This window comes from Gopherus evgoodei, unplaced genomic scaffold (assembly GCF_007399415.2).
Source record: "Gopherus evgoodei ecotype Sinaloan lineage unplaced genomic scaffold, rGopEvg1_v1.p scaffold_52_arrow_ctg1, whole genome shotgun sequence".
Taxonomy (NCBI): Eukaryota; Metazoa; Chordata; order Testudines; family Testudinidae; genus Gopherus; species Gopherus evgoodei.
In genome coordinates, this window is record NW_022060073.1 from 25,712 (window position 1) to 40,051 (window position 14,340).

At 46.4% G+C, this 14,340-nt stretch overlaps 1 protein-coding gene across 2 annotated transcripts in view; it reads right to left on the reverse strand.

Annotated features, from left to right (window-relative positions):
* Nucleotides 1-14,340, reverse strand: part of SEMA4F (ssemaphorin 4F) — a 180,725-nt gene that overhangs the window by 13,934 nt on the left and 152,451 nt on the right. For both annotated transcript variants that reach the window (XM_030547104.1, XM_030547105.1), the window contains exon 12: nt 10,360-10,517. In XM_030547104.1, coding sequence (XP_030402964.1) covers nt 10,360-10,517 — 158 coding nt within the window. The remainder of the gene's footprint in view (nt 1-10,359; nt 10,518-14,340) is intronic.

Below are 14,340 nucleotides of genomic sequence, written 5' to 3' on the forward strand. Positions count from 1 at the left end.
TCACTCGAAGAAGAACTGCTGCCTACCCATTCGGTTCCTCGTATGTAGCAGTGCCTGGGATTCTTCCGTCCTAAGTGCAGGACTCTGCACTTGTCCTTGTTGAACCTCATCAGATTTCTTTTGGCCCAATTCTCTAATTTGTCTAGGTCCCTCTGTATTCTGTTCCTAACCTCCAGCGAATCTACCTCTCCTCCAAGTCAGTGTCATCTGCAAACTTGCTGAGAGTGCAGTCCACGCCATCCTCCAGATCATTAATGAAGATATTGAACAAAACTGGTCCCAAGACCGACCCTTGGGGCACTCCGCTTGTAACCAGCTGCCAACTAGACAGGGAGACGTTGATCACTACCCACTGAGCCAGACGATCTAGACAGCTTTCTATCCGCCTTATAAGTCCATTCATCCAGCCCATACTTCTTTAACTTGCTGGCAAGGATACTGTGGGACACCGTATCAAAACCTTTGCTAAAGTCAAGGAATAACACGTCCACTGCTTTCCCCTCATCCACAGAGCCAGTTATCTCATCATAGAAGGCAACTAGGTTGGTCAGGCATGACTTGCCCTTGGTGAATCCATGCTGACTGTTCCTGATCACTTTCCTCTCCTCTAAGTGCTTCAGAATTGATTCCTTGAGGACTTGCTCCGTGATTTTTCCAGAGACTGGCCTGTAGTTCCCCGGATCCTCCTTCTTCCCTTTTTTAAAGATGGGCACTACAGTAGCCTTTTTCCAGTCATCCGAGACCTCCCCTGTTCGCTTAGAGTTTTCAAAGATAATGGCCAATGGCTCTGCAATCACATCTGCCAACTCCTGTAGCACCCTCAGACGCAGCGCATCCAGCCCCATGGACTTGTGCTCGTCCAGTTTTTCCAAATAGTCCCGAACCACTTCTTTCTCCACAGAGGGCTGGTCACCTTCTCCCCATACTGTGCTGCCCAGTGCAGCAGTCTGGGAGCTGACCTTGTTTGTTAAGACAGAGGCAAAAAAAGCATTCAGTACATTCGCTTTTTCCACATCCTCTGTCACTAGGTTGCCTCCCCCATTCAGTAAGGGGCCCATAGTTTCCTTGACTTTCTTCTTCTTGCTAACATACCTGAAGAAACCCTTCTTGTTACTCTTCACGTCTCTTGCTAGCTGCAATTCCAAGTGTGATTTGGCCTTCCCGATTTCACTCCTGCATGCCTGAACAATACTTTTATACTCTTCCCTGGTCATTTGTCCAAGCTTCCACTTCTTGTAAGATTCTTTTTTGCGTTTAAGATCACCAAGGATTTCACTTTTAAGTCAAGCTGGTCGCCTGCCATATTCACTATTCTTTCTACACATTGGGATGGTTTTTTCCTGCAACTTCAAGAAGGATTCTTTAAAATACAGCCAGCTCTCCTGGACTCCTTTCCCCTTCATGTTATTTTCCCAGAGGATCCTGCCCATCAGTTCCCTGAGGGAGTCAAAGTCTGCTTTTCTGAAGTGCAGGGTCCATATTCTGCTGCTCTCCTTTCTTCCTTGTATCAGGATCCTAAACTCGACCATCTCATGGTCACTGCCTCCCATGTTCCCATCTACTTTTGCTTCCCCTGCTAACTCTTCTCTGTTTGTGAGCAGCAGGTCAAGAAGAGCTCTGCCCCTAGTTGGTTCCTCCAGCACTTGCACCAGGAAATTGTCCCCTACACTTTACAAAAACTTCCTGGACTGCCTGTGCACCGTGTATTGCTCTTCCAGCAGATATCAAGGTGATTAAAGTCTCCCATGAGAACCAGGGCCTGTGATCTAGTAACTTCTGCTAGTTGCCGGAAGAAAGCCTCGTCCACCTCATCCCCCTGATCTGGTGGTCTATAGCAGACTCCCACCACGACATCACCCTTGTTGCTCACACTTCTATACTTAATCCAGAGACTCTCAGGTTTTTCTGCAGTTTCATATCAGAGCTCTGAGCAGTCATATAATGCAACACCCCAACCTTTTCTGCCCTGCCTGTCCTTCCTCAACAGTTTATAGCCATCCATGACAGTACTCCAGTCATGTGAGTTATCCCACCAGGTCTCTGTTATTCCAATCACATCATAGTTCCTTGACTGTGCCAAGACTTCCAGTTCTCCCTGCTTGTTTCCCATGCTTCTTGTATTTGTGTACAGGCACTTAAGATAACTCGCTGATTGTCCCGCTGTCTCAGTCTGAGACAGGAGTCCTCCCATCTTGCACTCTCCTGCTCATGCTTCCTCCTGGTATCCCATTTCCCCACTTACCTCAGGGCTTTGGTCTCCTTCCCCGGTGAACCTAGTTTAAAGCCCTCCTTACTAGGTTAGCCAGCCTGATTGCAAAGATACTCTTCCCTCTCTTCGTTAGGTGGAGCCCGTCTCTGCCTAGCACTCCTCCTTCTTGGAACACCATCCCATGGTCGAAGAATCCAAAGCCTTCTCTCCGACACCACCTGCGTAGCCATTCGTTGACTTCCACAGTTTGATGATCCTTACCCAGGCCTTTTCCCTGCACAGGGAGGATGGACGAGAACACCACTTGCGCCTCAAACTCTTTTATCCTTCTTCCCAGAGCCACGTAGTCTGCAGTGATCCGCTCAAGGTCATTCTTGGCAGTATCATTGGCGCCCACATGGAGAAGCAGGAAGGGGTAGTGATCTGAGGGCTTGATGAGTCTCGGCAGTCTCTCCGTCACATCGTGAATCCCAGCTTCTGGCAAGCAGCGGACCTCTCGGTTTTCTTGGTCGGGGCGGCAGATGGATGACTCAGTCCCCCTGAGGAGGGAGTCCCCAACCACCACCACCCTCCTCCTCCTCTTGGGAGTGGTGGTCGTGGAACGCCCATCCCTAGGACAGTGCATCTCTTGCCTTCCAATCGGTGGAGTCTCCTTCTGCTCTCTTCTCTCAGATGTACCATCTACTCCACTCTCCGCATTAGTACCTGTGGAAAGAACATGAAAATGATTGCTCATCTGTATCTCCATTGCTGGTACATGGATGCTCCTCTTTCTTCTTCTGGAGGTCACATGCTGCCAAATTTCTTCACCCTCCCTCTCTCCCCTCTGCACAGCCTGCTCTGATTCTTCAGGACGTTGTGCCTGTAGAAGCATATCCTGACGTCTGTCCAGGAAATCTTCATTTTCTCTTATGCAAACACAGGGTCGATACTTGTTGCACCAGACCTCGAACCTTCTCTTCCAATATGGAGACCAGCTTGCACTTTGTACAGACAAAGTCGCTTCTGGCCTGTGGAAGAAAGACAAACATGGCACAACCTGTGCAGGATACAACAGCTGAATGCTCACCTTCCATAATTTCTTGCTTCTAAGAGCTTCCTCAGCTGTTCCAGCAACTCACAGAAGCCCGCGAGATGAAAGCCTCAATGGGCTCTCCCGAGGCAAACTCCCTCTGTCAGCCTCTGCTGTTCGCCACTCAGCTGGTTCGCTGCTGACTGCCTCTTTATAGCAGTCAGGCCTACTCAAGGCCCACCTGGAACAAAGCACTCCCAATTCACACTGTTCAAACAAACAATCAAGCACACAGGCAAACTGACAAACTGTCCCCTGCAACAGACACTCAGACACCCACCAACACAGCCCCCATAATGCAGCACTTAGTGTACCTCGTCTCGGACAGATCCCAGGCAAACTCCCTCTGTTAGCCTCCGCTGTTACAGAGGGAGAAAATAAAGTGGAAATACAATGGCCAGAATCCCCATGAGAGGCTGAGGTGCACTTCTTGGGTCCTGACAAAATCTTTACTTTGACAACAGAAAGTTTTCATGTCCTTGAAGGGTGACCTTAGGGAAGGAGAGCAATACCTCTTCTCTGTGTGGGTCTTTGGGGTTTTTTGCCTTTCTGAGAGTAAGGCTATGTCTACGCTATCGCCAGATCAATGCTCCAGTAATTAGCGGGTCCAGTGATGACCTACAAAGTCAACGGCAAAGCGCTCTGTGGTTGACCCCGGTATTCCACAGGGAACGAGAAGTGTAAGGTAAGTGTAGCACAGTGTAGCCACCGCAGTAAGTTTACCTAAGCTACATTGACTCCAGCTACATTATTCATATAGCTGGAATTGTGTAATGTAAGTCGACTAACAGCGGTAGTGTAGACATAGCCTCAGAAGCAGAAGGAGGAGCAGCCAGTGCACTTCTGTAGGAGGAGTAACCAGCTTGCTCAGATCCACAATAGTCTGGATCTGAGTTTGGATGTATAGATTTTTCCACAAGGTATTCTCTCAGATGAGGCTCATGGTATTTCAACTTTCTCCTAGCAGAGGACTTGCAAATGCTGCTCTTGTCTCTTACATATGCAAATGAAGCAATGAGCGCATAACTGCCTCATGTGAAAGAGAGAATTCTTTTCTCCATAGTACCGTAGTACTGGAACACCACCCCCAAAAACAAAGAAAAGCTTTCCCATCCAGGAACAGATAAAGGAAACAAACACTATCCATTTACTCTAAGCCTAAACACTCAACTATTTACACAGGAAAAGAGTAATGAGAAGTTAGCTGGAAAAATGAGCTTGAGGCTCACAAGGAGCTCCAACTTATAGACACAGACGGTGAGTAGAACCAAGAAGGGTCAGGACAGCCCAGGCCTTTATGCCCTTGTTGGAGGCATGGGGACACTCAGGGGACCAGGGCCGGCTTTAAGCCGATTCCCCAGAATCGGGCCCCGCACTTAAGAGGGTCCTGCACCTTAGGTGTCTTTTTAAATTTTTTTTTTTAACTCACCCAGCGGGAGTGTGCGTGTGGTCTGCTTCACAGCTCCAGCAGCATTTCAGCGGTGGTGGGGGTCCACTCCGGGGCTTTGGTGGCATGTCAGTGGCGGGGGGTCCTTCAGTGCTGCGGAAGACCTGTAGCGGCCCCCCCGCCACCGAAGTGCCACCAAAGCCCCGGACTACCGCCAGGTATTCGAAGCGGGCTCCGCCCTTCATAAAGCCGGCCCTGCAAGGGACATATGGCACCCCAACAAGTACTGCCAACTAAAATTCTTTGGCTCATGTACCTTGGGCATGAACACAACTGAGGTGGATCAATACATACACAATCACTCGAAGCAGACCAATAATATATACTAGTAGACTGAGACCTATATATGACATTTGTGCTTTTGGCAGATGAGGTTCTGGTCCTGATCAAAGGGAGAATGTCTTGCAGGCAAGACAAATAGCTTTCAACTCCAGAACACTAACATGGAGCTTTCACTTTCTACAGAGTATATGAACCTTAAAAAGGTTGGATAACAATATGAACTGTTCTACCATTCCAGTCACCATCTGCAAATATTACTGTAGATTGTCAGGGAGGAGAGAAAGAAATTCCCTTAGGAGCATGTGTTATGTTTACTTTCTGCATCTTGCATGACCTGAGACATAAGTTGCTTGGGAGTAAGTAGCATCAATGAAGTATGATTCCTTTGCAATCAGTCTTATGGCGGCTGAATAAAGGTAAAACCCAGTTACACTTGTAAGGAATCTGCCTGTTGACCAAAAGAGTCTGTATACAGACATGGACACACTGATGTCTGAGTTAGATAGCAGGATTCTCTCTCCATCTCATTTTTTTTAACTGCTTTAAAACGAAAGCATCCAACGGATACATATAGCTAGTTGGTCCGATATAAAAGCTGGAGTTTATTCTATGATAAAAGGTTATAAAATGAAAATGTTACTTTATAGTGTGACGGTATGTAGCGATTTTCCTGTGCTGGGGCCAAGGAACAACACTCCACACCAACAATTCTGAGCAATTGGAGGTCTTAATTTCAGTGGTAATCCTAGCTTTAGAAGTTAAGTGCTTTCTCATTGGGTATTGTAGCTTCCTGAGTTCTCAGGTTAGCCTAATTTCAAAATTATCTGAGAATTCTCTCTCTCCTGTCATCCATCTCCACCCTCTGACAAACAGGCTAGGGACACTGTTCTTTACCCATCCTGGCTAATAGCCATTAATGAACTAAACCTCAATGAATTTATCTAGTTCTCTTTTAAACCCTGTTATAGTCCTAGCCTTCACAACCTCCTCTGGCAAGGAATTCCACAGGTTGACACTGCAGTGTGTGAAGCAATACTTCCTTTTATTTGTTTTAAACCTGCTGCCCATTAATTTCATTTGGTGGCCCCTAGTTCTTGTATTCTGGGAACAAGTAAATAACTTTTTCTTATTCACTTTCTCCAGACCACTCATGATTTTATTAACCTCTATCATATCCCCCCTTAGTCTCCTCTTTTCCAAGGTGAAAAGTCCTAGCCTCTTTAATCTCTCCTCATATAGGACCCATTCCAAACCCCTAATCGTTTTAGTTGCCCTTCTGTGAACCTTTTCAAATGCCAGTATATCTTTTTTGAGATGAGGAGACGACATCTGTATGCACTATTCAAGATGTGGGTGTCACGGAGTGTGGGGGAGTCAGGGCCCTGAAACCCCCACTTCCTGCGATTCACCATGACTCTCAGTCAGTCAGTAAAACAGAAGGTTTATTAGACAACAGGAACACAGTCCCAAGCAGGGCTTGTAGGTACAGCCAGGACCCCTCAGTCAGGTCCCTCTGGGGGCAAGGAACTTAGACCCCAGACTTGGGGTTCCCTGCCTCTTCCCAGCCAGCCCAAAATCAAAACTCAAAAACCTCTCCAGCAGGCTCTCTTCCTTTGTCCAGCTTCCCGGGCAAAGGTGTTGACTCTCTCCACCCCTCTTCCTGGCTCAGGTTACAGGCTCAGGTCCTGTCCCTCACCTAAAGTCATCCCCTGCTCTCTCATCCATCCATGCAGACAGTCCCTACTGCATCACATGGGCATACCATGGATTTATATAAAGGCAATAAAATATTCTCCAGGATAGTAGACCCAGATTTTTTTAGGGGTACCAACAGCAGTCCCTAGGGGATCAGGGAACTATTTTATTTTTCTTATAGGTGGCAACAGTCAATGCTGCCAGGTTCTCTGACCCAGACAATGTAGATATGTTTGGGGGCCTATAAGCCACTTATGGTAGACCTAAAGCATCAAAATATGTGATTCTCCTGAATCTGCCAGAAATCAGGAAACCTTGGTGACTATAGGGGATAAAACTCCTTTAGCAACATGTACTTCCTAGACAGTGAATTATGCTGGCATCAGATCCAGTTATACTGAGCAAACATGGGAATTTGACTATTTGGGCACCAAACTGCTTTGTCAAGTGGTTTAACCCAAGTTAATGGTGCTGAATCTTCCTACTGACCTATGTTGGCTCAAATGGATCCTATAAACCATAGAGTTGGGTACAGTACACTCCAACTAAGGTCCACCTTAGTACCGTTTATACTGCTCCCGAGTCACTTGAAGCAAGAGTCACAGTTAATTGTGCCAAGTTCTCAGCAATAGCCCCATGCACCAAGAAGGACCTGAAGACCTAACACTCTTTTATATTGGTGCTGGACTCCTTTAGGCTAGTGGTACCCTAGCTAACTGGGTCAAAACCTTAGATGAACCAGATTGTTGTGGGAACATTAATGCCATATGTAATAGGCACTGAAACACTTCCATCAAGTGGTTCACCAGGGTTCATGATGCTGGATCACAGGCACTGAACTCAGTTAACTTGGATGGATCTGAGGATGGTGCCAGGATGTTGGGGACAAACTAGGTCAGCCCAGAACGACTTGAGAACTGTGACACCAAACTGATGCCACCAGAGAGACCCAGGGATCTCAGCTACCAGTGGTGCCGGGATCTCAGTGCTGAATAGAGCAACCTACTGCATCAGTGTTGTGCTGGGACCTTGGCAACATATAGGTTGACCTGGAGGAATCTAGAAACCTCGGTGCTGCATTGCAATTCTGGGACTCTGGAATGAACAGGTTAACCCGGACACATTCAGGGATCTTGGTGCAAGCTGGCACCAGGGCCTCAGCACCAGGCTCACCAGGATAAGACCAGGAAGGGGGATACTACTTAAGCTGAGTGTCATAGATCTATACGGGGTTTGTTATATCATGGCCTTCCTTCAGTCCCTTTTGGAAACACCATTATTATTCACCAGGCACTGGGCTTAATTTTTTACAAAGGTGGGCCATGCAGCCCCATGGCTGCAAAACTGCACCTTTGGCCTCCAACAGCCCAATTCTCACTGTGCATACTTACATGGAGTTCAGAAGCCTTTAAGCTTCTGCATCTTCAAGGAGCAAAGCAATCAGTGAGTATTTTCAGTGACATGGGGCAGCCTTTTCAAAACAGTAGCATTTATTAGTCAACTGAAACACAACATATGGGATTACTTAGGCTAGCATGGAAAAGTCAACTTAAGACAGAGTTACTACTGGCAAAAGCAACTGCCTTATTACTCCATGCCTTCCTGGAATCCACCTAGTCTTTGTCTGTGGCCTCTGTCTCCTTGTGTGTCTATCTGACCAGTTCTTAACACAGTCATTGGAAACCTCCTGTCACTATTCCAAGTTGCAGTCCTGCTGTTTTCATCCCTTCCTTGGCTGTCAGGTGCTCCCCTTGTCTCCATTCATATGCTGAGAGTCCTTGATAGTTCCTTCATCTATGCTTGCCTCCACCACCGAGCTCTTATACCTTTTGTCCCAGAGGAGAATTTTAACTCCTTCAACCCCAGTGGGCAGCAGCACAAAATGAGTGGATAAACTGAGTCACACATTGCTCATAAAAATATTACAATTCCCACCTTCTCCACACTGAGCACAGAGTCACTTGAGGCTAGCAGATGTCAAAAGTAGTTGCTGGACTTGCACACTGCCAGCTGGGCTTGAGGAACCTCCTTCAACAGTAGAGGCTTTGAGACAGCCCACCAGTGCCTGGTGGTCATTTCAAACTGAAGAAATTTGCACTGTTACTCTATCTAAATTGGAAATGTCCCCCAAAGGCAGAATCAAAAAAGAAAGCGACAAGTGAAAAGTTGAGGACACTGCATGTGAGCCAAGCTTGCTGCACCTTTGGTGATTAAAAATGAATTGGAAAGTGGCTGGGGACACTCCTTCTTTAACACCCCAGTATCCTCCATGGGGGAAGTGATAAGAGGCCCCAGTGGACAATGCTTATTAGAAAAATTTTTACAGCTTGATAGCAGGGCTGCTATATACCATAAGTGTGACTATGCAGAGGCCACTTAAAGAAGACCTGTAATATTATATGATTTAACATCCCTAGGACACCTTTAAAAAAAAACACAAGGCTCCATGCATCTGAAGAAGTGAGTTTTTTACCCACAAAAGCTTATGCCCAAATAAATCTGTTAGTCTTTAAGGTGCCAACAGACTCCACGTTGCTTTTGTGGATACAGACTAACACAGCTACCTTCCCGATACAGGACACCTTTAAAGTCCCTGCTAATCTATACAACATGGGATACATCTGAACTAATCCTTCGATAAGGTGACAAGGAGAGGTACACGGGGTTCAGTCAGGCCAATTTGTATTCCATTATTGTAAGTGTGCTGGACACCTCCAGTCCTGACAAGGAAATAGAGAAGATGCCTATTCTTTTACCAGCCAGATTTCCTTTTCCTAGTTAATAAACCTTCAGTTACTTTAATATAGGATTGGCTACAAGTGTTGTCTTTGGTGAGAGATCTAAGGTACAATTGACCTGGGGTAAGTGACTGGGAGTAACCTGAATATTGCTGTGATTTTTGTGTAACAGACCATCTATCACAAAGGCACACTTTGCTGCAAGACAGATGGAGTGCCCAAGAGGGCTGTCTGATTTCATGTTCAGTCTGTTATAGTGCTTGAGGAATTCACACTCGACACTTGGTTGGTGAACTCTAATTATAGATCACATGACCAGTTTGAGGTTTGTGCCCTGGTTTATAACCATATGCCCTGAGGTTGGCACCCACATTCATGAGCCACTTCAGACAGCCTGACAGTCATTTTTGGCTCTATTCTTGTAGGCAGATAGGGATTAAGGCGAGGGTACAGACCTCACAGATCATTTCAGGTTTCATGCATTGTGATGGTGTGCAAGAAAGAATGGAGAGGGCTATGAGAGAAGCAGACAAATAGAGTATCTAGGCTAGTATCACTGGCAGAGTGCAGGGGGTGGAGCGAAGTGATAAGGTGTGAAGCAGCATTCTGGACAAGTTGGCATTAGAAGGGCTGGAGCTCAGGGAGGCCAGAGGGCAGGAAGCTGGAATGGCCCTGGCCAGAGGAGATGGGACCCAGGATGGGGAATCTTAAGGTCGCAGGTGTTGCAAATGGCAATGTTGCAGAGGTGGTGACAGGAGATTTGCAGATGTCAGATTTCAGGGAAAAGATGTCACTATCCAGGCTATAGGCAACCGGTGGTGGCAGCAATCCCTCAAGGTCAACGATGATCTCTTTCATAGGTTTTATTTTTCATGGGTCCTTTGGTAACAATAGGAAATGGAGGCAAATCACTTACCCACTTTGTCCCTGGTGGTGTATACAAGCACCCAGCTCTCTGCTCCAGGCACAGGAGGGGTCTCTGCCCAGGACACACTCCATGCAGCTCTTGTATCTCTCACAGTCTGTTGTGTTGACCTGAGTCACTTCAGTAGAGGACCCTACATACAACCAACTCTACAAAGGTCGCAAGAGAGAACAAAAGGTGAAAACCAACATTTGCAAAGTCTGGCTATGTACAAAGAGTATCTTGGGCACAACGGATGGGCTCAGGTGTGAGCTGAGCACCCAGGAGATTTTCAAAGTTGGGGTTTGTTTGTTCCCAAGTTTCCCAATGAGCATTCCAAGGGAGGACAACAGGGCAAAATCTAAGTGATAGGTACCCCTCACCCTCCTGTAACAAGGTCCTCACAGAGACGCAGGTTCATCCCTGAAGCCATCTAGCACCTCCTGTCTTTAAAGGGGAGCAGGAGAGAGACCAACCCATAGGAACCAGGCTCCTCTACATCCTAGACAGGGTCAGCACAGCACTCTTCTTTGCCTCTGGGTCCTCTGAGGGATGTGACTGGCATCAGCAAATTTGCTGCCTCTTTGCCTAGGAGGCTTTGAAATTATGTGACCTGCAGGGTGTGATGCTCTGTACCTCAGGGGAACACTCTGCTCCCCCATGTTCATCCTTAGATGATTGTGTGGTATCCAATGCAAAGTTTGTCACAGCAGACTTTGGAAGGTTCATGATACACTAAGCATTGTTGTTATAGTACTGTTATAGGTTGTAATTTCATGTATATAGTTATGAGGCTGAAAATGTGTCCTCACGGCTTAAAACAAGCCCAGGCAAAAAACTCTCCAGGAGCAGAGGGGCAGTTCACACCTCATCAGGGCATGCATGGGACAACCCCAGCCCAGCCTCACAGGAACAAAGGACACTGACCTAGACAGCAACAAAGGATCTATTGGACCCCCTTTCCCTTGGTCAGTTTGGGACTACAATGAGGTAATGCTCACCTGACTCTGAAGGGGGGGGGGGAAGCCAAGAGGGAAGAAAGGACATGATAAAAGGGAGAGATGTTTGCCATGCTCTCTCTCTCTCTTCCAACTCCATCTACAGACACCACCACCAAGTGACTGAAGCACTGATTAAAGAGGAGAGCCTGGTTGAAGGGCAACCAACCAGCCAGCCTGTGGTGAGACACATCTAAGTTTGTAAGGGCAATGAAAGTGTTTTGCTTTTATTTCATTTAACCAAATTTGACTTCTTGTGCTTTGACTTAGAGTCACTTAAAATTTATCTTTTGTAGTTAATGAATATGTTTGTTTATTCTACCTGAAGCAGTGCGTTTGGTTTGAAGCAAGTCAGAGACTCCCCTTGGGATAACAATCCTGGTACATATCTATTTCTTTGTTAAATTGACAAATCATAAAAGATTAGGGTTGGGAGAGACTTTAGGAGATAATCTAGTCTAACCCTGTGCTCAAACAAGGATCAACACCAACTAAATCATCCCAGCCAGGGCTTTGTCAAGCTGAACCTTAAAAACTTCTAAGGATGGAGATTCGACCACCTCCCTAGGTAATCCATTCCAGTGCTTCAACACCATCCTAGTGAAATAGTGTTTCCTAATCTCCATCTGTCATAAACAGATAAGTAAGAGTTAATAGAACAGAAGTACTTCATATCCCTTTTGCCTGTAAAGGGTTAACAAGATCTGTGAGCCTGGCTGTCACCTGACCAGAGGACCAATCAGGGGACAGGATACTTTCAAATCTTGAAGGAGGGACGTTTGTGTGTGTGCTGTTAGATTTTGGTTGTTGTTCACTCTGGGGGCTCAGAGGGATCAGACGTGCAACCAGGTTTCTCTCCAATCTCTCCGATACAGGCTCTTATAAGTTCAGAATAGTGAGTACTAGGTAGATAAAGAGAGTTAGGCTTATGTTTGTTTTCTTTATTTGCAAATGTGTATTTGGTTGGAAGGAGTTCAAATGTGTATTTGGCTGAAAGGAGTTCAAATTGGTATTTTGCTGAAAAGATTTTAATTTGTACTTGTATACTTAAGCTGGGAGGGTATTCCCAGTGTCTATAGCTGAAAGACCCTGTACCTATTCCATTTTTTAAAATTACAAAGATATTTTTTACTGTTTTTTTCTCTTTAATTAAAAGTTTCTTGTTTAAGAACCTGATTTTTTTTTTATTCTGGTAAGACCCCAGGGGACTGGGTCTGGATCCACCAGGGAATTGGTGGGGAGAAAGGAGGGAAGGGGGAGAGGAAGGTTAATTTCTCTCTGTGTTGGGATTATTTTCTCTCTCAGGGAGAATCTGGGAGGGGGAGAGAGAAGGAGGGGGGAAGGTGCATTTTCCTCTCTGTTTAAGATTCAAGGAGTTTGAATCACAGTGATCTTCCAGGGTAACCCAGGGAGGGGAAGCCTGGGAGAGGCAACGGTGAGGGAAAGGGTTTACTTTCCTTGTGTTAAGATCCAGAGGGACTGGGTCTTGGGGGTCCCCGGGCAAGGTTTTGGGGGGAACAGAGTGTACCAGGCACTGGAATTCCTGGTTGGTGGCAGCGCTACAAGTACTAAGCTGGTAATTGAGCTTAGAGGAATTCATGCTGGTACCCCATCTTTTGGATGCTAAGGTTCAGAGTGGGGAATTAATTATACCATGACACCATCCTAGGCTTCCCGCACTGCAACTTGAGACCATTGCTCCTTGTTCTGAAATCTGCCACCAATGAGAACAGCCAAGCTTTATCCTCTTTGGAATTCCCGCTTAGGTAGTTAAAGGCTGCTATAAAATCCCCACTCACTCTTCTCTTCTGCAGACTAAACAAGCCCAGTTCCGTCAGCCTCTCCTTGTAAATCATGTGCCCCAGCCCCCTGAGCATTTTCATTGCCCTTCGCTGGACTCTCTCCAATTTGTTCACATCTTTTCTGTACTGGGGGACCAAAACTGGACACAATACACCAGGTGTGGCCTCACCAGTGCCAAATAGAGGGGAATAATCACTTCCCTCAATCTGCTGGCAATGCTCCTACTAATGCAGCCCAACATGCCACTAGCCTTCTTGGCAACGAGGGCACACTGCTGACTCATATCCAGCTTCTCGTCCACTGTAATCCCCAGGCCCTTTTCAGCAGAACTACTGCTTTGCCAGTCAGTCCCAAGCCTGTAGCAATGCATGGGATTCTTCCATCTTAAGTGCAGCACTCCACACTTGTCCTTGTTGAATCTCATCAGATTTCTTTTGGCTCAATCCTCCAATTTGTTTAGGTGACTCTGGACCTTATCCCAACCCTCCAGTGTATTTACTTCTCCCCACAGCTTAGTATCATCTGTGTACTTGCTGAGGGTTCAATCCATCCCATCATCCAGATCATTAATAAAGATGTTGAACAAAACCGGCCCCAGGACTGACCTGTGGGGTACTCCGCTTGATATTGGCTGCCAACTAGATATTGAGCTGTTGATCACTACCCGTTGAGCCCGACAATCTAGCCAGTTTTCTATCCACCTTATAGTCCATTAATCCAATCTAAACTTTTTTAACTTGCTGGCAAAAATACTGTGGGACACCATATCAAAAGCTTTGCTAAAGTCAAGATAATATCACGTCCACTGCTTTCCCCATATCCATAGAGCCAGTTATCTCATCATAGAAGGCAATCAGGTTGGTTAGGCATGACTTGCCCTTGGCGAATCCATGTTGACTATTCCTGATCACCTTCCTCTCCTCTAAGTGCTTCAAAATGATTTCCTTGATGACCTGCTCCATGATTTTTCCAGGGACTGAGGTGAGGCTGATCGGTCTGTAGTCCTCCGGGTTCTCCTCCTTCCGTTTTTTAAAGATGGGCACTATATTTGCATTTTTCCAATCGTCCAGGACCTCCCCTGATTGCCATGAGTTTTCAAAGATAATGGCCAATGGCTCTGCAATCACATCCGCCAACTCCTTTAGCACCCTCGGATGCAGTGCATCCGGCCCCATGGACTTGTGCATGTACA